General features: G+C 37.3%; 1 protein-coding gene across 1 annotated transcript in view; it reads right to left on the reverse strand.

The window, feature by feature from the left end:
• The window catches only part of LOC114644615 (hemicentin-2-like), a 405,336-nt gene that overhangs the window by 291,938 nt on the left and 86,829 nt on the right, over window positions 1-26,569 (reverse strand). The window contains exon 4 of the mRNA XM_051920620.1: window positions 19,200-19,526. Coding sequence (XP_051776580.1) covers window positions 19,200-19,526 — 327 coding nt within the window. The remainder of the gene's footprint in view (window positions 1-19,199; window positions 19,527-26,569) is intronic.

Here is a 26,569-nt window from a genome sequence, read left to right on the forward strand (position 1 = left end):
TTCAGAATTCAAAACATCAGTCTATTTCAGGTCAGCTGACTCCCTTACAGCTCCTTCCATCTCTGGCAAACTTTCTGCCTCTTTCACACTTCCTTAGATTCATCCAGCTCTGCAGTGATGAGGCTGACTTTTGTAATGAAACACTCAGAATGAGGTGTTTCTTCATCTATAGAGGATACCCTTCTCATGTGGTGGTCTGTGCTATAAATCAGTCCGGAAGCAAACCTAATAGAAACCCCATTCTTGGTGGTACTCCCATTCCACCCTAATATTTAACATCTCCCACAGTGTCATTAAACAAATTTTACCATTTTGCAGACTGATCATATTATTAATACATACATACATACACACTACTGGTCAAATGTTTTAGAAAACCCCCATTTTCCCAGTTTTTAATGAAGTTCAAGTCCAGTGAACAATCTGAGATAATATAAAGGTAAGCGGTAAGCTGTCAGAGGTAAACAAGAAAGTTAGGTTAGCAAAAAATATAAAAATGATGTAATTTTCAAAGTTATTCAAAAATGCCTTTTTCAGGAAATAAGTATATGGGTTAACAGTTTACAGGTTTTCTTTAACAATGAACAGTAATTACACTGGTGCAAAACATTCCTACATGTATCCCAACTTTTGCTGATAACTTAAAGTACCTCTGTTTGTAAGAAAGCAGAGGTGAAACAAAGTTCTTTTGCTACAGCCTCTAAAGCAGTCTTTCTTAACTTTTCTGGTTTTTGCGACCCAATTTTTCCAATGATAATGTCTTTGTGACCCACCAAAGGGGAAGGAGGGGGGTTTGTCACCCTTGGTAAACCGAGCTCAATCATCAGGGGAAGATCGTATGTGATTATTGGAACAGCAATTAACTGAGCAACCCACCAAATCCACCATGATCCACTACCATTATACACAGTAGCAACTTGCAACCCACTGGCAGAGGCCTGAGAAACACTGTTCTAAAGCATTCTTTCAACAATATTTCACTACAGGAAGTAGTACACTGCTATCATAATAGAGAGAAAAAGTCAAATAACAAATAAATAAATTAACAGCTTCAATATCACAAATCATTTATTCTATGCTTTAATTTCAAAGTACATTGAGACTGGTGGTGGTTCCTGGCCCAAGCATTCGTTATTTTGCAGTCTAACCTAGTGAGTTTTTTTATCCTTGAGTTTAATTATGCTTTTTTTATCAGATTAACAAAACAAAAGATGTCACTATAAAGATTTAGTAATACTGTGTTTTTAAACAAAATCACCCTTTATCCTATGAAGTTCTGTTCACAATCCAGTGATGCAGAAATTTTTCATCTTTCAGTTTCCTAAACCCACTCATAACCTGTCAGAATTAGTAATAACTGAAGCCAATTCTAATGAATGTAATAAGGAAATGAAAGCAAATTAAATGTTTATTCATTGCAAGTTACACAAAAAAGCTATGTGCTTACTCATAGCAGACCATTTCAAAACAGCAAGTAAATCCAACAATTTAAAGACCATTGGAGACAAACTGGTTTTGTTACAGACTCACAACAGCCCCAGCACTAATCATTCTAGTGATACAATAATGGCTGAAAATATTACGATTGTGGCTTTTAAATTTCATGAACCACAGCAAGACAAAACAGAAAAAGGAGCATGTAATATTAAGTTTACAATTGTGTAATGTTAAGTGTTATAATTACAAAAGAAACTGCTTAAACTGGTATTAAACACTGTTTAAAATACTGCAGTTACAAACCTGCCTATAGCCATTACTGGACACTACCAGATGAACAAGGCCAGAATCTAGAAAGTAAAAGGTAGTGAGGAACTCCATTTGAAATATTACTAAAAGCAAGCTCTGCATCATGAAGCACTAAAACCAATCACATCTTTCTTTGATTTCCTTTGAGAATTGTCCCCTTCACCTTAGTGTGCCACTTAATTCAATCATCCTATTCCTTTCACTCCTATACATAAACTATCATCACCTATGTGGGAAAATTAATCTTTGGGCAGTTTAAAACAAGTATTGATGATAGAATGTTGATACACCAGTTATAGTGACACCATCTACATCTTTTGCCTAACATGCAGCATATCAAATGTTTCATGTCTCTCTTCCTCTCTCACATGGAGATTGCCAAAACTCTCATACATGCTTTATGCACAACCCTAACTGATTTTCTGTGAAAACTCCTTGATACCCTTTTTCCATCCCATATAAATATTCTAGATCTGGCACTAATGAATGTACCTGCAATTGGTTTCATTCATGTATGCAGACTCAAAACTCCTCTTATTGATTTGCTTTCTGTGCCTTCCACAGTTCCTAATATGGTAGAGCACCTCACTAGGAAGTGTTTCTGGAAAATGATTCGGGCCATGGAACCACCCATTGAGTTTAGGGTTGGGAAGAAGGTGTGACTCTCTATGCAGGACATCACCCAGAGGGTTCCATCAGTTAAAATAGTCAACCTGATTCACTGGTCAGCCTGTGATTCGGAAGAGGGTCAGTCCAGTGACTTACAGAGTGGCCCTCTTTGCTCATTTCAAAATATATCACTTTCCATGTTTCCATGCTGAAGCCTGTACATTCTCAACTTAACTAAAGGCATAAGTATTATTTTACGTCTTTAGTGATACCATTATGGTTGTAAATGGATAACACCATTCTGTGCAGATCTTTATGGTTATATTAGTGTTACTGGTTATCTGAGCTTATGGATTCTACAAATGATTTTCCTCATGGTTCATCTATCAAGAACTTCTTATTAACAATTTTTTGCGGTTTTCTCTGGAACAACATATCCCTTTAGAATTTTGGTCTTGATTACCTAATTCTTTGACTTCTCGGTTATGAATTTTGGCTAGTTTTTTTGGTAACATTGAATCTATTCTAAGCTATGAATCTGCCTTGCATCTCGCTGGAAGAACATTCAAACATTTTTCTAGTCATTTGTAAATGATTTCTCCCATAATATTCTCTGTATTTATGTATTTATTTATTATGATAACATCTTAATTTTTTCAAGTAATATATAGAGGATGATGATGAATTATTAATAAGATTAAAAGATAACATTTTTTTTGTTAAACTTAAAAAATGTGAATTTCATAAATCTTCCATGAATGTTTTGGTCTCAAGAGCAATAAATCTAAGGTTACAACTTTATTAAAGTGGAAAGTGCAGGAGAATCTTAAAGAAGTTCAAAGATTTTATTTAGAACTTTATCGCTGCATTGATAACCACTTTATCTAAAAAATCTTGCATAGGTTTAAATAGACTTAAGAAGCCCAATATTTATTTTAAAATATTAGAGTAAAATGTTACTGTTTGAAGTTGATGCATCCCATTGTAGGGGAGGATGCAGTTTTGTTTCAAAAATTCCCAGATATTTTGAAGATTTATCCTAGTGCTTCTTTTTCTTGAAAATTATCATTGGCAGAACAAAACTGTAATGTAATGAGCAGTGAACATTTAGCAATTAAACTAGTTTTGGAAGATAGGTGTCATTGGCTTGAAGTTACTGATCATGAAAATCTGAGATATCAAAAAACTGCCAGATGACAAAATGATAGTCAAGGCAGATGTGCACTGCTTTTTAATGGAGTTAATTTTGTAAAATTCATTGGTCTGAAGAAAAAAAGAAAGGTGATGCCCTGACTCTGATCCTGGAGAACATGGAAGTATCCTTTACCAAAATGTGGTTGCTATTATTACAAAATCCTCCTGATTTGGTTTCATTGATCAAAAATACTCCAGGCACCATTTCATTACCTTCAAAATACTTGAAAAGTATTTTCTACACACTAGATTTACATTAAACCTGAACACTGCTTTACTTCCCAGTCATCACAATTGCTCCATCATGGCACTGGCTCAATCTACTGTATTACCTGCACATTACATCTCTGAAGAGGATGTTTGTCAGCTCTTTAAAGGACAACACACTAAGAAACCAGAAGGTCCAGATGGGGTCTCACCCTCCTGCTTAAAAATCTGTGCTGATCAATTGGCCCCTGTCTTTACTTGGATTTTCAAGAAATCATTAGTGTTTTGTGAAGTTCCCTTATGCTTCAGACAAGCCACAATCATTCCAGTCCTCAAAAAATCCAGTATAACAGGACTGAATGACTACAAGCCTGTTGCTCTGACATCTGTGGTCATGAAGACATTTGAGAGACTAGTGTTAGCTCACTTGAAGGACATCACAGCTCCCTTGTTGGACCCCTTCAGTTTGCTTATTGAGAGAACCGGTCAGTGGATGATGCAGTCAACATGAGTCTACACTACATCCTGCAACATCTTGACAACCCAGGGATATATGCAAGGATTCCATTTGTGGAATTCAGCTCTGCAATCAACACAATAATCCCTGAACTCCTCCACTCAAAACTCACTCAGCTTTCCATCCCTGCCTCCACCTGTCAAAGGATCACCAATTTCCTGACCAATAGAAAACAGCAGGTAAAACCGGAGAAATTCACATCTAGCTATTGTACGATCAGCATGGGCGCCCCGCTGGGATGTGTGGTCTCCCCACTGCTGTTCACCCTCTACACTAATGACCGCACCTCCACAGTAACCTCTGTCAAACTTCTCAAATATGCAGACAACAAAACCATCATTGGGCTCATCAGGAATGGTGACATGTCTGTATAAAGATGGGAGGTTAAGCAGCTGGCCCTTTGGTGTAGTCAGAACAATCTGGAGCTAAATACTGTCAGAACTGTGGAGATGACAGTGGATGTTAGGAGTGGTCTCATATTATTATCCCCCCTCTTCATGCATAATACTGCTGTGAAAGTTGTGGAAACCTTCATTTTTCTGTGATCTATAATTTCCTGGGATTTTAAATGGGAGACCAAGATAGGATCCATCATAAAAAGGGCACAACAGCGAATGCACTTCCTGCAACAGCTGAGGAAGTTCAACCTTCCACAGGAGGTGCTGATTCAGTTTTACACAGCAGTTATTAAGTCTTTTCTTAGCTCATCCATAACAATGTGGTTCAGATCAATGACTAAACATGACAAAAACAGGCTACATCGAATAGTCAGGTCTGCCGACAATATCATTGGTGCCAGTCTGCCCACCTTACAGGACCTGTACTATTCCAGACTCATAAAACAGGCTAGGAAAATCATTACTGTTCCCTTATATCCAGGCCACAAACTTTTTGAACTTTTTGCATCGGCAAGGCATTATAGATTAAAATACGCCAAAAGAAACAGATATAAGAACAGTTTTTTCCCTCAGGCCATCACGTTCGCAAATGCTTAATTTAATCCTCCTAGACCTGCCAAGGTCTTGTAATACTGTCAAAACTGTTCACATATTGTTAATACTTTTTTTTCCAGTGTTTATTTTAGCATTTCATGCACTGTGTTGCACTCTGCACTTTGAATGTATATTTATATATTTACATTATATGTCTTATGTTTTTTTAATTGTTGTGTGTATGTCAATTATGTAATTTATAATTGGAGAGTCACCAGAACCGGAGTCAAATTCCTTGTATGCCTGCATACTTGGCCAATAAATCTGATTCTGATTCTGAATCCGGTCTGAATGGATGCTTCAAGAATTCATTGGCATTACAGTCTGCATTTAACTGCTCTAACATTAGCAGGCCAACCAGATGTTATTGTGGTACAGCACTGTATGCAAAGCTTGTTAATGTTGTGTTTGCTCCTTGTGCCATCACCCTTTAGATAGAACGAAGCTGAATCAGTAATTTCATACTTTCATTTAATGTCTCTCAGAATCATGAAAGCTTACATTTCAATCACTTCATTTCAGATTGTTTTGGAAGTGTATCTTGCATTTTGGAGGACAGTTGAAGCAAAGTCAGCAATGTATTGTTCTTTTTCCATTTTGTATTTAAATGACTTAACAAAAGCACTACAGCTATACATCACTCTTTAAGCTCACTGTTCAGCAATTCCTGAATCCCTGTGAAGAGGATGCTCATTGTCTGTTAAAACTTTGATGATATCTCCTAAATTTTTAAATGTAATATCAGTTATTTTGATTTTGTTAAGCATTAAGCAGAGACAGCATATTATCACTTGATTTGCAAAATTCCTTCTATGCAGCCAATCTAAAGTTTATGTCTCATTACATTCAAGGAAATCACAAGCTTGGCCTGCTCTATTCAAATGTTAAAGATGCCTTTAAGTGTAATCTACAGGCACTTTTGGGAAGGTCTGTCCACAAACTCATTAATCTTATTCCCAACTACAAGCTTGTTATTAGAAGGCAACCTGTTACCACCAGGATAGCAAGGAAGTGGACATTGAAAGCTGAAATGGCTCTGACTAGTTCCAAATGACATACTAGGAATCTATATGTAAGTCACGTGGTGAATATATTGATGAACCCAGTCACTGCATTACAGATTATATTAACTTTTGTGTCCACACTGCAGTACCCTAAAAGACAGTACATAGCTTTCCAAAGAGCAAAATCTGGATTACTAAGGAGCTGAATGAGAAAAAGAGAACATTGAAATTTGCCCTTAAAGAGCCTCTGAAGTGAAAGAAAGGATGCTTACAAAGCTAAAACAGAAAACAAATTCACTCAGAATAACATGAAAGATGTCTTGAACAGAATGGGCATAATTACTGGAATCAAGCAATCCCGGGGTTATGTGCTAGAAGGGGGTGTGAACAAAGCTAACTACCTGAACCACTCGTCCTCCTGATGAATCCTCCTCTGACCATCACTATGAGCTGTCCATCGCTAAAGACCAAGTAAGGAGACAACTGAGGAAGTTACATGCAGGAAAAGCTTTGGGACAAGATGGAATCAATTCTTGAATTATTAAGGCCTGCGCTGACCAACTTTGTGGTGTCCTCTGTCACCTGTTCAAACTATGTTTGAGGTTCCAGGAAATGCAGCTGCTGTGTGTCCAGTTCCAAAGAAGGCAGGCGTCTCTTCACCGAATGGCTACAAACTAGTAGCACTTACATCTCACATCATGAAGACCTTTGAGAGAATGGTCATGGTCCTCTTCTGACAGACCACCTGGACTCACTGCAGCTTGCCTATCTACAGTACAATGATTGGAATGGAGGATGCAATTATTTTTCTGTTCCATAGGTCTTATTCTCACTTGGACAAAGCTGTCAGAACTGTGTGGATTATGCTTTTTGATTTATCCAGTGCTTTCAATACCATCCAGTAATCTCTGTTAAGGGGTAAGCTCAGAGATATGCAGGTGGATGAGCCTGTGATGTCCTGGATAATGGACTATTTTTTTTATTTTTTATTTTATTATACTTTATTAATTCCAAAGGAAATTACTTGGTTTTTCGCATACCCCTTGGGGTCAGAGCGCAGGGTCAGCCATTGTACAGTGCCCCTGGAGCAATTGAAGGTTAAGGGCCTTGCTCAAGGGCCCAGCAGAGTAGGATCTCTTTTGGCAGTGACGGGGATTCGAACCGGCAACCTTCGGGATACCAGCGCAGAGTACCTGTCAGCATGACCTCAGTTTGTCAGACTTAAGGATGGTGCTTCTTATATGGATGTGAGCAACATTGGAGAACCACAAGACAGTGCTATTTTCATAACGAAAACGAGAACTAGAACTAAAAATATTGTTTTTCGTTTTACAAGAACGAGAACTGAAATTAAAGCAAACACAGAAACTAAAACTAAATAAAAATAAAAATTAGTGATATGTGAACAAACTAAAACGAGAACGAAAATTCAGTTACGTTGCGCTGTTCACTATGTGGTGATCTTGTAACTTGGGCTTACTATAGTCATGTGGCGCAACTTCCGTAAAAGATCGTTGTTCATTTGTTGAGCACATTTGGCTCGTCGGATTGAAGCAGTAAGCACATGTGGTTGACGATGGCGAGTTTTGCACAGATGTTTGCGGGTAGAAAGCGAGAAAGTAACGTGTGGGAATACTTTAATTATGGCGCAAATGATAATAAAAGCAAATGTAGCGTACAAGAAGAAGAAAAGAGTCTTGGAGTTTCAGTGCAGGACCAGCAGTACTTAGTGGAAGTCCAGCACTTCTCTGGCACCAGGACGGCACTTCTTACAGGGACACGCGGTCTCGCCTGTCATCATGAAAAGTAAAAAAACTAATAATGATAACAAAATTAATTTGTCCACTGGTCTATGGTATAAATTTGTTTTCTGTATTATTCCAATAATTTTGATCATTTTTATTGTCAAAATCGCTGAATTTTCTGATTAAATAGAGGGGAGAAACGGCAGCGACGAGATGAATTGGCGCGTGACTGTTTCTGTCTCTCTGTATGTCATTTATATAATGTTTATAGACACTTTTATTATACACCCTGACTTTCCACAGTCTGGCTAATATCTTTAAAGAATGTGTGTGATGTATTTAGTCTTGCTGATCGGACATAAAACAGCACTGAAAAGGCACCAGATGAAGCAGACAGTACCATACCGCACTGTGAACCCAACAGGTGCTTGCTGCTGCTGTTCTTCTGTGCAGAGGCTTTCGGCACCAATAAAGTTAGCAATATCAGAAAGTCAACTGCACTGCAGTGGTCTGTTTATTTTATTCTTTGTTCTGACTGACTGCCAAAATGGAAGATTAAGACTTTTAAAACTAAAGGAAAATAAGGACGACTTTTACAAGAAAGTGACGGAGATTTTCATGGAGAAGGATAGGCGCATTGATTTCATTTACAAATAAAGGTAAGACTATAAACGGTTTTCAGTTTTATAAAAAATGGGATGAGACTAAGAAAAAAATCCAATATTTAAAAACTAACTTTTTATCTTAAATAGAATATTCTTTTGTTTTCCTTGTTATCCTTTTGTTATACAGTCTGTATTAAAATTGATTAAAGCATCAGAGTTAAAAGCTTTTAAAAACAACTAAATATTTCAATTAAGGTGAAAATTGAAATCCGTTTTTTTCTTTGTACACCACCCTATACTTTCATTTGTATTGAATAAGTATGAATTGTGAAATTGCAACGGTGGAGCGAATGCGATCTCTCTGCTCTCTCTGGCCGCTATAAATGTAACTTTCTTTCTTAGCCAAATATGTGCCTTACCTGTGTGTGTGTAAAGAATGCTGATGGGATATGAAACATAACCAGCAGTCAATGTGCATGCTGCCAACTGAACAGTGAATAAGCTACCTTTTTGGGTTCATATATTTGTAACTCTGACTCGGACTCTGATGGAGTCCGTGCCTCACCAGCCACGAAGCTCACCGAACGTCACTTTTTCAGTACTGGCAGCAGAAATCGTCAACGTACAGTCTGCTGGCGCCAGTGGCCGAGGACCTCATCTGTGCACCTGCATTACAGGAGCTCATCAAGTGAATATTTTCACTGTGTGGCTATCTGTGCAGTGGATGTCACTGAAACATGAACAAGTCTCTCGGAATACATGCTTGTTTAAAGATTAACGGCAACGTGCTTATACAGACTGGTTTCTTGGCTTGAAACATTTGATCTTGCTGACTGTACTCATTAGGCCACTTAATCTGTTTGATCATTGATGGTCAAGCTGTGTTTAATGGCATTTATGAACTGTGAGTGTATTTTGTTGTCTGAAACAGAACTTGCATTGAAATATGTGTAGGCCAGCATTTGTGGTTTTGCAACAGAAAAAAAAAGAAAATTGTACTAATATTATGTACAAAAGACAGAACTAAATAAAATCCATCCATCCATTTTCCAACCCGCTGAATCCGAACACAGGGTCACGGGGGTCTGCTGGAGCCAATCCCAGCCAACACAGGGCACAAGGCAGGAACCAATCCCGGGCAGGGTGCCAACCCACCGCAGGACACACACAAACATACCCACACACCAAGCACACACTAGGGCCAATTTAAAATCGCCAATCCACCTAACCAGCATGTCTTTGGACTGTGGGAGGAAACCGGAGCGCCCGGAGGAAACTCACGCAGACACGGGGAGAACATGCAAACTCCACGCAGGGAGGACCCGGGAAGTGAACCCAGGTCCCCAAACTGCGAGGCAGCAGCTCTACCCACTGCGCCACCGTGCCTTATGAACTAAATAAAATAAAAACTAAAATTTTAAACACAGAATAAAATAAAAATAAAAATTGTTGACTCCACTGAAAACTAGAACGAAATAAAAATAAAAATTAATTTTATAAAATAAAATAAAAAACTTACAAACTTATTATAAACTAAAACTACATTTAATATCAGAACTGAAATATCACTGCCGCAAGAAACGTCTTGTCTCCTTTCCTCTCTCTGTACACTTCCAACTATAAATATAACACCATTTCATGTCACTTGCAGAAATTCTCAGATTATTCTGCACTAATGTGGTGTACTGATTAAAGGGATGAGACTGAGTATAGCAGTCAGTTGTAGAATTTTGTTTCTTGGTACAAAGAGAATTGTCTGAACTTTAACATCAGCAAAACCAAGTACAGTGGAACCTCGAGATACGATCACCTCTGTATACGAGAAATTCAAAATACGAGGAAAGTATGAGCGAAAAATTCAGATCTAAATACGAGCATTGGCTCACGTAACGAGCCACGTGCCAGGCTGTGGGTATAGCTCGCGGCTTAGCGAGGGGGCGTGGTAGCTGTAGCGAGCCGCAGGGCGATCTGCGGTGTCTGCGTTTCTCACCTAAGTGCACAGGTGGGAAACTGCCCACATCCATGATTTGTCCTGTGGCTGATGGGCTGGGCAGGGTTGCCATCCGTCCTTTAAAATACGGAATCGTCCAGTATTTGAGAACGAAATTGCGCGTCCCGTTTTGAATCAATACGTATGCGTCCCTTATTTTTTTGTATTAAAAGTGGTAACCCTAGCAGCTGCCATGTCTTCCCCGCATATATAGAGAAGCGCGAGCCGGTTATGGGGGAGAAGAAGTAAAAGAAAAGAGAGGAGAGAGAACGGAGGTTGCAGGAGGAGGCAGGAATCCGCAGCAGTAGGAAGTCGGTGCGAGAGAGCGAGCGAGTACAGGCTCGCGTGTAGCTGAACAGGTGAGCCAAACAGCTGAAGCAGGACGGTGTAGAGAAGGTCAGCTGCATTAAGTGTCTCGCCTGTTGCAGAGCCCGCATGGGAGAAGCAGGTGAGACGCTAACAGAGAAGAAGCACCGGGGATTGTCATCTGTTTTTTGAAGACTGCTTCCTGTTGACGTTTTAACCTCGTGTTAAAGGATTGTTATTCTTATGTACTTTAAACCTCCACTTCACAACTGTTTTAAGGATTATTTATTTAAAGATTTATTGAATGCTCTACTGCACTTTGGACACCTGTTTTGATTCTTTTAATAATCAGTTACATTATTTACCAGTGTTATTTATTAAAGGTAGACTACAGTATATATAATTTATCAGTGTTATTTGTTAGGAAAAATGATTTTTATGTTAATATATTTGGGATGCGGAACGGATTAACTGGATTTCCATTATTTTCAATGGGGACGTTTGTTCTAGATACGAGAAATTCGCTATACAAGCTCAGTGCTGGAACGAATTAAACTCGTATCTAGAGGTTCCACTGTAACTGGTTATTGACTTTCTATGTCCGGTCACTATTCAGGTAGTGGATGCAGAGGTGGTGCACTCCTACAAGTACTTGAAGGTCCCCATCAATAACAGGTTTTACTTGTCTTATAAGAAAGGACAGAGCAGGCTCTTTCTCCTTAGGAGACTCCATTCCTTTAATGTGGGAAGTGACATCCTTCATATCTTCTGCAAATCTGTGATGGCCACTGCAACTTTCTTCACTCTGGTGTGTTGGGCTGGTAACATCACTTTAAGAGAAGCCCACTGAATCAACAAGTTAATATAAAGGGCAGGCTCAGTTATGGGACACACACTTGACCCCCAGGATGTCGTAGCAAAGACAAGAGTTAAAACAAAATTGTGTACCATTATGAACAATGCTGCACATCTTCTCTGTGACACACTAATACTGAGGGCTTTCAGCCAACAAGTCATTTAGCAGAAGTGTATCAAGAAACGTAAATGTGGCATTTTATACCAACAGCAAGATACCTCCATAATACTTCACTGTGACAGCCAAATCAGAAATTTTCTTTCTTTCTTTCTTTCTTTCTTTCTTTCTTTCTTTCTTTCTTTCTTTCTGTATATATTTATTGAAAGAGCTTGTGTAAAAAGTCAAATTTTCAATTGGGGAGAAATAAAGTTCCATTTAACTGCAAGCATATTTCAGGGCCCTCAGTTACTTGCTTGTGTTGTTTTCCAGTTCCTGAAAAGAGCAGAAACAAATGTGTCTTTTTCCAAGAAAGCAGCACCAAACAGCCTGCAAGGGAAACAAACACACACATATCACACTCAGTGGAATACTGAAGCCACAGCTATGACTGGCACCGTGCAGTGAGTGATAAAACACTATTCCCCACTTCTGTGAAATTTTCGTGGGTTTGTTTTTAAAATTGGATGGTGAGGTTTATTCTTATTGAAATAATTAGGGACTGATGAATTGTCTTTTTATTAGGTATAAATATCCTTTTGACACTCACTTGCCACAGATTTGGACACTTGCTCATTTTTCTCAATCCTCCTGGGTACAAGTCGCAATGAACAGGGCTAAGGCATGGCTGTATTTTGTTTTTGTTTTTTTGTGAACCTGCATATGTCTGTGACTTTTGTTATGTCTGTTAACATTACTAGTTTAACACCTTAACAAAATCTGATAAACCCCACTGAATTCCATTATCTCATCTGATTAAACAACTCCTGACTTACTGAATACATATGATAATTTTGTAAAATTAAAGCTTCGCTTGCCAGCCGTCTGGCTGCCCAGGATTTGCTAGAGCCTGCCTTAACAAAATCTTTACTGAAGACTAAGCAATTCTATTAATTAAACTTTACTGTTAGTGGAAAAAAACTAATTTTGTTAAATAACTCTGAACAAAAATGTAGTAACAGAGTGGCTAAACAGTCTGATTGCAGTAGTTTGGCTTAGTCTATGTAATATGAATGTGTGTGGGTGGTGGGTTATGGAACAAGTGAATAGGTGGTTGATGCTTAAATGATTTTACTTTAAAGAAAAAAGAAAGGAAATAACAAAAATGTGTTAGGATAATATCTTCTTTTTTGAGAAGTACAAACTAGGCCAGGGAACAAAGAGAGATGCAATGTTCCCATAGGAAACCAGCAGGTGCCATGACATCCTAATACTGTACAGTACAAAACAGTCATGGTATTAAAATCTGGAAAAAGACAATATGATCTTATGGCTGATAATGGCAGGAGACATCCAGTAACCGGAGATGATGGAATTATATCATCTATTTAGGATATAGATTACGGAGAACAAAAGCACTGCCCCTTGCAGTTTATCGGGCATCACTGATTCCATGCCTGAGGGACTTGCCCTTTTAATGATTACTGAATGCTCTGGGCTGCAGGGACAGAAAGTACTAAATTACTATTGAAGACATTTGAAATTATGGCTTGTTTGGCTGCTCAGGGGATTAAGAATGCTGTTGCATTCAAGCAACAAGGTCGTATTGACAATGTTTTCACCACAACATCAGTGTTTCATTGTCTCTTTAAATAATTTCCAACATCTAAAGACTTTTAAGATTGTTCTTAAATGAAGAAATAACTGACAGGTGTTGTTATGATCACTCATTAATACAATAAAATACTATAAGCTGCAACATTTCTACAAGATTTTAATTTAATGAGATGAAGAAATATGAGCTTTGCTTAAGGCACCCTCAGTTGCATTAGTGAAACCTGTTAAAATCAAGCGTACATTCTAGTGCTTATCACCCCATGGAAAATCAATCTAAAATCAGTTTAAAAACAATGGAGTGATACAGACAAATTGTACCACATGCTACATGACAGAACACATGCATGTATAAGGCTTGTGTGGTTTACATCAATTGTTCAGTTTAAACATGCTTATTATGTACATCCTTCACACAAATTTCTAATGTACACTCTTAAAAATAACAGTTCTAAAATGGCACTTTAATAGGTTGTGTGGTTCCTCATTACTTGACAAAGAACCATTTAATTCTGGTAAGGGCTTTTTTTGGAATTTTAAGCAAGGCAGATGTGCTTGATATACGATTTTAAGTTGAATAATTGTATGCTTTGCGCATATGGAGCTTGAGTGAATTCTGTGCATTGCTGCCTTCCACTCCTTTTTCAAAATGTTGAGTCAGAGATCCTTTTCCTGCTGTATTCTGGGATTTTTGAAATGGAGGGACTTTAAAAAGTTTTTACATATTACAGAAATACTGTATGAGCCCTCAAAAATTATCAATATTTTTTCCAGAATAGAGGTAGATGGAAGGTGAGGAAAGTTGGGCAGGTTTTGTTTAACAAAGTTTCTAATTTGAAGGTAGTAAAAGAAATGTGTTGCTGGAAAATTAAATTTGGAGTGTAATTGTTCATAGGATGCAAAGACGTTGTCTATGTGCAGATCTCCAAGTGATTTAATTCTGAATGTTTTCCAGACATTAAAAACAGCATACGTTTCAGACAGTGGAAAAAGGTGGTTCTCCTGCAGAGGTGCCACAGATAAAAGCTTCTTTATCTTAAAATGCTTTCTTCATTGGTTCCATATTCTGAGTGAGTGAAGCAAATTTGGGTTATTAGTATATTGGCGATGACTTGTACTTATTTTTTTTAATATTCTTATGCAAAATCTCTGATTAAAGCAGTTATTCGGAACCCTACACCCTTTTTGTCGTTCCTTATCTTCACATTTTAAAGATCTTGGTTCAGACAATGAACTATGCCTGAAAACAATGTCCAATGAGGCCATGAAACTAGCTAAGCTTTGTTGCCACCTTGAGACAAAACACAAAAAATTTGTTAAAAAATAAATAAAAAGCAGCACTTTTTATGAAGTTTGCCATCTCAAAAAAAAAAAGCAGATAAACCACACAAAAATAGCTGAAGGGCTAACTATCCTAGCAGCACTTACCATATTCAGAACCATTTTAAGTAAAAATGTATCAAAGCATTTAGTATGATTACATATTTTCAAAATACTATGAAAGGAAGGATCACTAAATACTGAAGTGATTTTCATTTTTAGGCACCAGATGTGCAACTTTATTTGCCATGTAGCTCAGTTATAGCTGAGATTTACAAGCAAAAATGGTTAGAATCTGTTAAAAATCTGCAAAAAATTCACATAAATTAGGATTTGTTTTGCTGTTTTTTGAGCTGATGCATATATGTTTAAGGTGTTGAGTCATAAGTTTACTAAAACAATATTAAATGGGGAAATGTATAGGTATCAAAATTAATGGAGCTTAAGCAATATCCAGGAAAATAACTAGATTTACTATTCATGCAAAAGTTGTTGCTACCAAAATGAAATTGACTCACTCCTGCATTCATCGAAAGGCATTAGCCACCAAAATAAATAAATAAATAAATGGAAATACCGGAGATGATGAAAAACACATTGGATGATGTGGCAAAAATTATAAATATTATCAAAATGTGCTATTTGACCTCAAGAATATCTGTAAAGAAATGGAAACCAGTCAGGTATGTTATATGTTTAATTTCTTTTTTTTTAACCTGGATAGTGCACAACAGAGGCAGTATCACAAAACCTCCTATCTTGTCATGTATAAAATTTTCTCAATCGGGGCAGAAAATATAGCACTACAATTGTGATTGATGCAGCTATTCTCAGGACAAACATGAAAAGATAAAATAATGGTGTCATCACTATGGAAATACGAAGTATACATTTTGGTAGCCTTGCTTTCAGCAGTTTCCACCATGGCATGTCACTTCTCATATTGAAATTATTTTGTCTTTGCTCTGTGTGTTCTGTAAACACAAGTAAGCCAGCGATTCTCTAGAGAATCGTAAATCCAAGAATGGCAATCAGTTTCTGTTCCGTCTGATATTTGGATGGATGACATATCATGGAGGGTGGGTGCGTCTGGGGAAATGTCATTTAATTAAATAAGCATATCTGTACTAAAGCGGTTTCGCTTTGTGGAGACGTGATTCCGTTGCCTTTGCTAACACCGACGGCCGGCAGAGTGGAGTACAGCAAGTTTAGTGTACAGGTTGTGGTGTTCGTGTGCCAGCCACGGAGTCTGGGAAGTTTACTGACTCTGGGAAGCTGCTGCGTTTGACTCTGGGGCGTGCGCCACTGCGCAGAACGTATGCGCCTCGGTGGGAAGCCGCTGCGTGATGAAATATCATGGAGGGTGGGTGCGTCCTGGGACAGTTCGTTTCAATGCGCTTCTGTTATTGGTTTTCTTCATGAGGTGTTGTGGGCGGTCGCATCCGGGTGGCTGTACAACCTGGCGTGCATGCTTCACCTCAGGTTTAGTTCACATGTCATAGGCATGGTAAAGTTTCCATTTAATGCAATAACCCTATTTGAACTAAAGCGGTTTCTTTGTGTGGGCGTCTTCGTTCATTGTTTATATCCATACGGGCTCGTTTACAGGTCGTAGTTTACAGGTTGTGTTGTTTGGGCGCCACCTACTGACTCTGGGAAGCCGCTGCATTTGACTCTGGGGTGCCACGCCGCAGTGCGCATACGCTTCGGTGCGTCCGCCGTGTCCGCCATGCATAAATTAACTGTGGTTTAGTAATATAGATTCTGTTCATTTATTCCAAAGAATATGTACCAATATATATATGCTGATGTTAGATCAACATATTTAAATTACACTTTTTTACAGCACCCAACCAAATGTACAGCCCCACTAACAGGACAACCTCTTTACAACATGCAGGTATTTGCAGTGCCAGTTATTCATGGACCGTTTTCATGATTTGGAAATCAGTCAGTTCTGTTGGGCCTACTACTCACTGTGTCTTTTTTCCATCAAATCATGTCTCAGTATTTAATGAATAGATTAATAATGTAGTGAAGTAAACATTTGCCCTCCCAGTATTGCATTTTCTTTATCAGGTTTAAGTCATGCTTATGTACCCCATCACCAAGAATGGCCATTCACCTGGATGGTAATTCTACAGTGACACATGCAAACTCGCATGGATATTATAACAATTTCATGTGCTGTAACAAAATATTTTTAAACTTTAATTTATATAATTCCATAACAAAACCCACATCAGAAAACCACTACTAACTTGACATTTTGATAATTTCTCACTCAGGGCCAGAATCACTAGTTGCTACCATAAAGACCAGGTAAGTAGCTTGTGACTGATGTAGCCATTCTCAAGACAAAGATAAAATAATGGTGTCATCACTATGGAAATACACAGTTGTATACATTTGGTAACTTTTTATTTCCACCTTACTATATCTGTCAATCAAAGTTTGCCATATTAATTGCTAAGTTATGGAATGTAGCTTTAATAAGTTGTAGTAGGTCTGGACTATGGTGACCCCAGCAGAACCTGCCTGATCAGAATGCACTTGACAATAAGTATTGTTTACACATAACATACAGTAGATAGAGTAGAAATCTACTTGTACATTTATCATTTTTGACGTATCACTTTTACATTAAAGATTACTTCAGAACAATAATGACAATGATGATGAAGATGTAGGAGAAGCTTACCAGCAAGCTCTCTAACATCATACAGGGACAGGACAATATAGAAAAGACCGTGCAATTTACAAATAAATGTATGTTGATGTGCAGTATCCTTTTTCTTTTCCCCTCAACACAGGAGAGTCTCTAAAGGATATGGATTCCATGCTCTTTCAGGACCAGGAGCTTCAAGAGAAACTGGCAATTTCACAATACATTTGTCAGAGATTGTACAATGCAATTTTGGGTATTTGAACAGCTGTTCTAAGACATGTATGCTAATATCTGATGTTTTCCAACAGGGGCAATATCTGTCTTTTAAAGAAGGCAGGACAGTCAAGAAATCAGTGAGGCGAATAATTCCCTGTCTAATGACAAATGCTGTTGCCCAGTTGAGTAACTGGACTATTTTGGGAGAGAAAATCTCTTTCAAGGACCTCAACATGGAAGGCATCATCCATGGCATGGAGGTTTTTATAGCGACTAACAAGCACCAATCCTTCTGGAAGCCATAGTCAATGTAATTATAAATCTGTCTTTATTATTTCAGTGGTGCTCATTAATACACTGAGGTAGAGAGGAGAAGTTAATAACAAATATCTATGTGATGGCGGGGGCAATCAGGAAAAATCTCACCACAAAGGAAGCTAATGAAGAGGAACGGGAGGTGACTCAGTTTCTAAAAGTTGGCTCCGACAAAGATGGGGTCAAAAACGGCGGAGAATGAATGCGGAAAAATATTTCCAATGTAACCTTTAATTGTGTTTATACTAAACGCTGCTTATTTGGTCCTTGTCCTTTTACTATCTCACATTAATTATTTATTTTTGCTATTTTTGTACAGGCGGTGTAGCATGTTAAAGTATGAAGATTGTAGAAAAAAAGTGCATCAAAGTGTATATATAATATATATTATCAGTATTATCATTATTATTATTGTTGTTTTTGTTGTTGTTATTATTTTTGCATTCTCTTTGCTCTAATAAAAATATCAAGACTTTAAGTAAGTGTGTTGTAGTCTAGTTAAAGTTTTCCTTACATGAGTGGAGGTCAATTAATGAACTGCCAAAAACAATATTTAATATTAAGATAAAATGAAAAGGCATATGGCTGAATGGCGGGTTTCTGTCGGCAAATCCTCATCTGCTACCTGAGGACCGACTGTCAGCCGCCAGCTGCTGCAGCCTGAGGACCGCCAGGGGGCTGCCCAAAACCTGATGTGCAAAATTCCAACGGACCGCTGGTTTGGCCACTAGCAGTCAACTAGAGGCCCGCTGGACCTCCGATATCATGGTAATGACTACTAGTACCAAGTACTACTTAACCAAAGACGCTTACTTAATGGAGATGTTGAAACCAGGCCACGGTATTTCTATTTCCCCGAGTATCTTGGCTTAATCTTGGCCCTTTTCCATTATATACTCAAAATACGTGCAAAATTAGCAAATCTAAATTATGAAGTGATTTAGTTATTTAACTTACAGCTCAACACAAAACTAACTCCAGCCGGCAAAACACACACAAAATAAAAATCTAAACTAGCTCTGCCTGCTAATTTGTATATTATTTAAACACAAACGCAGTTTCTTCTGAATGATAAACACAACTTACAGGCTTGTTTTCTTAGTCCAGTTTGTTTTAATCGCAGGCTATGGAACAAACTTAACTCGTGACTAGTATGCTTTGGATGAACTGCCTCAACATTAAAATTCCAGTTTACTCACCTAACACTTGAAGTGTGACACTTGCACTCGTACTCCCTCCATCAGTAGTTATGATGCTCACGCTGTACTGTCCCGAGTCCCGTAGTGTCAGTCTGAAGAGCGACAGAGATCCCGTCATTGTGTTCAGTTGGGCTCTCCCTTCATACCCCACTCCGTATGAAACTGCACCACCTGTCCAAATCCCCACATTGTTAGTAATGTTTACTGTCCATGTCACAGCCTGTAACACGACATTTGAAGGATTAAGTGAAAAGTTTAATGTCACATCGCCGCCTACCCTTCCGAAAACAGGGCTTGTGGGAGTGATGAGACTCAAACTGGAGCAGCCTGTGGGGAAAGAGAAAAAAAAGAAGACTTAAAAAAAGTTTTACAGAAAGTTTTAGTGAGTGTAAACTGAGCATGTTGATCAATTATGAACGTCTTCTTACTTGAAAGGAGAGCCATAGATAGAAGAGCACAGACGGCGGCTTTTATTCGCAGCTCCATCTCGGACTGGCAACTGGTAGCAGCAGCGGTGACTTCTAACCAGTGAAAGTATCACAGCAGGGAGGGAAGTGGACAAACACGGAAGAGTCAACATCAAATTTGAAATAATGCGGACATGTTTTTAAATCGCTGTAGTATATTTAGTTGCGAATGTAAGGTTTTATGTTTTTTGTGTGTTTAGTTTGTATGGGCTCCAACGTACGATGTTATTAGAATTCAGCTTGTCAAACACGTCTGTTATTATTATTAAATAAATAATAATAATAATAAACTTGAAAGGGCATATGTTTAGAACCCCTTTTTAAATAAAAATATCTACCTTTAATTTAATAATTTTTGCAATTGGTTTCTTGTGACAGCTTTGGTGGGGCATTATCAGCTTAGTAAAGATTACTTGATGATAGACACAGCGGTTTGGGGAACTTTGTTTTGAAATTGGTGCTTAACATACATAGTATATTAGATTTAGTGATGATCTGCAACACAGTGCATTTGCAAGTGGATTAAAGTAAAGATTATTCCCACACTGTAAAGAAATAAAACATGGATAGACACACCTATTGTACCTCTAACTTTGTTTCTTGGGAGTAGCCTTTAGTTTTTTTCCTATTACATTAGATTGTTATGCCTACTTGTGATATCAATTCTATTTTAAAATTTCTTTTACAGATTTCTTTCATGCTGCATTTTTGCCTCCATCAAGGCTCCATCTGTGTCATGTATTGAATGTACAGAGCCCATATTGTTTATATAGTTTCTTGTAGTTACTCATAATTAACTGACTTTACAGTTTTATAGTCACCATTAGGTCTGTCTCGCCATCAATCCATTATTAAACGTGTTTAACCAGGTCAGGATTATGAGGGTTGGTGCTTGTTATGGCAGCAATGGGAACAAGGCAGTAGCTAACACTACTGGGCACCAGTCCATCACAGTGTCACACACACACATACCAATACAGCCGCATACATGCTTAGCCATACTGGTTCTTTAATGGTAGTTTACTGGATTGGTTTCTCCTAGAACCACTGGTTGATAAAGAACCATTTCATTCTGAGAAGAGTTTTTAAAATATTAAATTGTTTTTGGGGGGTTGAAAAGATTCCTAATATGTGGACAAAACAGCAATCTTTACTTAATAGATGGCTACCAAGCAGGATACGACAGATCAAGAAAACCTGAAGTTAGTCTGTGTTATATGGAGCAAGAGTCCTTTAAAAATCTGGAAGAGTATTGCTATTTCACAAATCTGTTATCATGTATTAATAAATTCATGGAATCTGTTATGGATTTAAATAAAAAAGTTGACATTAAAAAATTAACTGTGAATAGTTATGCTATGATGAAACAAGGGAGAATTAAGGATAGTTTATGTTGGTTTAAGGTAAAAAAGAATGTGAATTGAGACCTCATATTGGAAAAAAATGTCCCTTTGAATTTCCACCAACCCTGTTTGCACAAGCAGTGCTGGTGACAGGTTTTTTTGTGCCCTACGCCAAGCTTCTAAGTGCACCAGCCAACTGTTTGGTAGCAGCTGATCTGCACCCTAGGCGAATGTCTAATTTCAATTAATGTTGGTGCTGACTGAAGTGCAATATAAAGAAAAATGGGATTCAGTTACAGTATTCCTCATTCCTTGTTATTGTAGTTTATTATGTGACACTAGAGGGTGCTGTCGCTCCTCAAACCCGGTAGACAAACGTCCAGGACACCTGGTAAAAGCACAAAAAGGTAATTTCATTTATTCCTTTTCTGTAATAGTGCCTCTAAGCACCTCAATCACCATCCACAGGCAAGTAATAATATTAAATTACAACAGTAATACACAATAATTCTCTCTTCCACACCTCCCAGTAAGCTCTGTTAACTCCCTCCCAACTCCGGCTCACTTGCTGGGTTCCAAACAGTCCTTTCCATAGTCCTTGACCAAGAAGTGCTTCCATTCTTCCTCTCATGTGACTTGCCAGCACTTCCGGGTCAAATGGAGGGCTTGAGTTTTCTTCAGCCCGGAAGTACTTCGGGGCTTCCGTCCCCATGACTTGGTAGTACTTCCGGGCTATACAGGAAGTAAAAATCCCCCTGTCTCCATATCCCATGGTGCCCTGCGGGAATCCGGGGCAACGTTATGCTGCAGGGAAATCGCCATCTAGCGACAGTTTCCCAAAGTAGCGTCGTTCCCCCATCCTTCCACTCTTTGGGCGTGCCAACCGGGTTGAGCTGACGACCGTCCATCACAGCTACTACATATATAGTAATTGTTGAAAGTGAAAACATTCTGTTATTTCTTTATTATGTCATTGCTCTATCCTTTTTTCAGAACTAATCAAACTGATAGCTGAGTAAATAAGTAATTAATTAAGGATATGGTGAAGCCTCATGCAGGAAGAGGGCTAAATGATGGAGTACACACAATATTTGTAGTTTTCTGGAACTCTGTATGCACTGCTGTTTGTACTTATCTTGCCAATTATTGTTTTTCAAAAAATACAAATCTGATTAAGAATTAGTCATATTTGTAGAATTAGGGATGAAATCTGTGATTAAATGTTATTTATTATAGTTGCAGTAGGAGTGGGCGGAGCCAACATCAACACACCAATCACTATGAACCATACATCACTTTGGATATGATTCTTACACACAATTCACATACATGTCCATACACAAAGATATTAGCTTTAAAACACTAACACACCAACATGAAATCACATTTCCCATTTCCTTTTGTATTCTCAGAGTTGCATGCTTACACTTGGTGTGTGTTTTTTTTCATAACAAAGTCATCATGAATGTTGAACACTGCCAAATAAATTATTATGTTACCACTATTATGTTATGATAAACCTTTGAAGATTTAATATTGCCTAGTCAATGTTTTTAGGACCAGTAAATTATACAATCCTAAAGGGATTGTACCCAGAGTTGAAAACCAACTAGTGATCAATGTGAAACTATGATATGTGAGCCTGGTTGTGTTTAATACACTTATGTTTATTTTTACATGCATATATTTTAGTACTATATGGTACTCATGAATAAAAGTTGTTAACTGGGGACATAATCAGAGAAGCTGGAACAATTTGAGGATTATAAAATAAAATGTAAGATGTGCAGTATCGGTAGCCATATATACTATAGATTGTAAAATAATATGTTAAACTGGTAGAACAGAACCAAATCCATATATAGTTTTATTTTATGTTTTTACCCCCAACTTCCTCACTCTTTATTTTTTATTTCATTTCAATACTGTGTGGAGGCACAAGTCACAGGGCTCATTCCGAATCACTGCTCTCAAATGCTGCAGCACTTTGCAATGGCATTCATTAGCTTCAGCTCGCTTTGCTCTTAGCCTCCCTCAAAGCATTTCTCACCATGGAGACTGTTTATTTATACTGTTCATTTATTTCAGGTTTTGAACTTTGCATCTATTTTACTTTCATGTTTGTAACTTTCAGTTTTCTAATATTATTTGATTAGAGTTTCATTTTGACCTTTTCTTTCAGATTTCTTAAATACATTTTCCTTCTTAGTTTGTTTCAAGTTTCTCCCCTTTACGATGTTAACATGTTTTTGGTGTTATTTTTAGTTAATTAATTTTATAAGAGAATCAAAAGACAAGTTTGGGGTATCAGCCTGGTAATACTGTATAATTGGATTACAAAGCAAAAAGAAAACACACAATAATTACGGAAATGCATTACCAGATACGAGATCAGAACTGAACTGGCAAAGATGGTGGAGCTTCTTGTTTTCAGTCATCCTAGCAAGAAGAGGCAGGTCCAAGTAGACAGACACCAGTCGTGACATAAGAGGTGAGCAAAGTGGACTTGCAGATGAATCAAAAGTCATTAACAAATCAGAGATTGTAACCAGAAAAATGGAACAATCATGTATAAGACAAAAAAAAACATAAATCTCAAAGTCAAAATGCCTGGAAAGAATTGTCAATACCTGTGATACCAAAAAGAGCAATTTTTAAATAAAAAATATCCACAAGCTTGAAGAATGGAGGATGTATGATGCTCTTTTATGTATTGTTATGCTGATGACAAAACATGGTGTGATTTCCAGGACTGTGCTACATAATGGTAGCCCACCCTTAGAATTGAATAATCTATTGTCAAACACGTGTGACTAGAAAGGAACTGAGTGGACCAAGTGGAGGTAATTACCCGCCAGACCAGGGGGTGGCGGGGTGAACTAAACCCACCTCTGTTATCTCTACAGACAAAATATGAGAAAACCTGCCTGATTTAACATCACTTCCAGTTCCGGCCCCCAGACTGATGTCACTCCCGGCACCCAGACTGATGTCACTTCCGGACCCAGCAATCAGACTAACGCCACTTCCGGTTCCGGCCAGATGACATCACTTCCTGTTCATGGCTTATAAAACTGCCATTTTCCAAAACCTGGTCAGTTCAATCCTGGAACTCAATCTGACAATGACTTGTTTGCTTTAAACCTTTTGCAGCCAGGGACAATATCTGGGTGGCTGCCCCAAACCTTTCCAATGTGTTGAGACTCATTTTTTCACACTATTAAACTCAAGATGGCATAACAATGTTTCAAAGGCATAATGAAATAAACAAAATATGAAGTCTTAAATTAAAATCACAATGGAATAATAAAAATAAAAAATAAAAACCCTAATAAAAAAATTAACTTAATAACTCATAACAAAGGAATTATTGATTTAATTGTTTAATAAATTAAATTATAAGTTAATTTGGTACACTTTTTATGGTTTTGGCTTAACTTTTGGGAAAAGAAGTCAAAACTAAAAGCAGACGACCATATGTCGATATTGTGTTTAAACATTCAGCTTCAAAAAGCAGGCATTTACAACACTTATCACTGTTTATCAGTGTTAATAACTTGCTGGTTTCATTACTGACAAAGTTATTGCAATCCTCTGCATTGATAAACATCCTTATCTGTGTGTTGTCAGGAATATTCTGTCATTAAAGGAAAGCACAGAACCATATTTCAGCCAGACAACTGACTGAGGTCTACTAGTTATGATCTTTGATTGCCTCTGGCGGGTTGGTCAAAATAAGGGAGATTAATTCTGTAAAAAGAACAAACTTCACCTTTTCATAAATGTAACATCAGACAATAATACAGGAAAGCCTTTTCTATTGTATATTGAAATTAATATTTTAGAAAGTTAATCATATAATCATATTGAATGTTAGGATTCTTTCATGTGAACCAGATTGAAATTGTTTTGTCTGGCTGTGTCAAATTAATCTGCATTTTTGTGTGTGCATTATGCAATCGGTAAAGTTTGTAATTGCAATTAACCCATAAAATTATACTTCAATCAATAGCAAATGAGGCAGTGAATTTATAATCTGGTACCGGGAGATAAATCATAGTTAAAAACAAACCAAAATTTGTAACAAGAACAAAAGTATACTATTAATCAAAATCATCAAAAAGTTAAGCAGAGCATTGCTAAATGAGGGCTTCAAAATGCCACAGATGTCCACAATTTTGGACAACAACGAAGTGCACAAAGCTGATTTTTATACAGTTACGGTGATGCTGAAAAAAATAATAAAGTGGCAACAAAGGAGAATGCAATTTATTTTCAGCATTGTCAATATTACCTTCAAACACAAAACAAACATGCGAAATTAATTCCTTCACCTTCAACACAGTTTTGAAATATGTTCACAAATGTCCGAACATCCTGTGTGCTTGATCTGCCTTATACGTACTGTGCTAGTGACCTGCATGTAGCACAAAGAAGGCAAGTGACTGAGATAAAATGAAAGTAACAAACAAAACATAACAGTAAGAGATAAAAACCTCCTCAATTAACAAAATATTTTCTTTTATTTCAAAATAAAACTAAACAAAATACAGTTGCCTTTAAAGAAAAGAGAACAAAATTAAAAATTCAATATTTAAAGCAATAGAAAACCCTTTTTAAACAAAAATAAATAAGCTGATGGATTTTTTTTTGTATTTTACAAAGCAAAATAAAGAACAAGTTTTGCAAAGTTTAGATGTTCTTTCACCTTAAAAATTAGACATCTGCTTCCCGCACTGCCATGTTTTATGGTATTTACATGATGACATTACCCTGTTACAACAAAAAATCATGCATAAAATCAATAAACAAAGTGAGACAAATCTAATTATGGAAAGATAAATTATAAACACAGAAATATTAATAAAATCATGACACCTAACATGTCTACCAGGCGGTACCCAGTGATAGTACATACTTAATGCATTGCCATTGTCAGTAACCACAGTCATTTTGTGTCAGCTTCAGCGATGCTTGGTGTGGTGCTATGGTGTGTGAACAAAGTCATTTCATATAAATGAACTTATTTTGTTATGTAGAACATCCCAGAAACATGTAAATAATTTATGGAGGCTGGATGCCCCTAGCAACGTCTGTGAAATTCTGAAAGGTTTCAGGAGCTTTATAAGTTAATGGAGAAGAGGAATGGATATTGACAACAGTAAAACATACAGTATGACTTTTAATTTTAAAGTGTTTGTTGGTCTGATTAGTCGACTCTGTGCAAAAGAATTTTAATTAATTTAAAAAAGAAAGTACATCTTTAAGAAAACAGAAGCCTGCCAAATGAATCAAAGAATAAAGACCACCAATTCACAATAGAAACTATTCCAGCTTTTGCTTACTTTGTTAACACTGATCTACAAAAAAATATTTTTTTTTTGCTACTGGAAACTTCAGACCAGCTCTCTATTAAGGTTTTTACACTGCTTTCTTATATGAAATCAGAATTAAGATAGCACATCAGATTTTTGAGATACACATCATTGCTGTTTTGACAATTTTGAATATCAATATAATACAGTCATATGAAAAGTTTGGGAACCCCTCTTAATTCTTT

Source organism: Erpetoichthys calabaricus, chromosome 17, assembly GCF_900747795.2.
Source record: "Erpetoichthys calabaricus chromosome 17, fErpCal1.3, whole genome shotgun sequence".
NCBI lineage: Eukaryota > Metazoa > Chordata > Cladistia > Polypteriformes > Polypteridae > Erpetoichthys > Erpetoichthys calabaricus.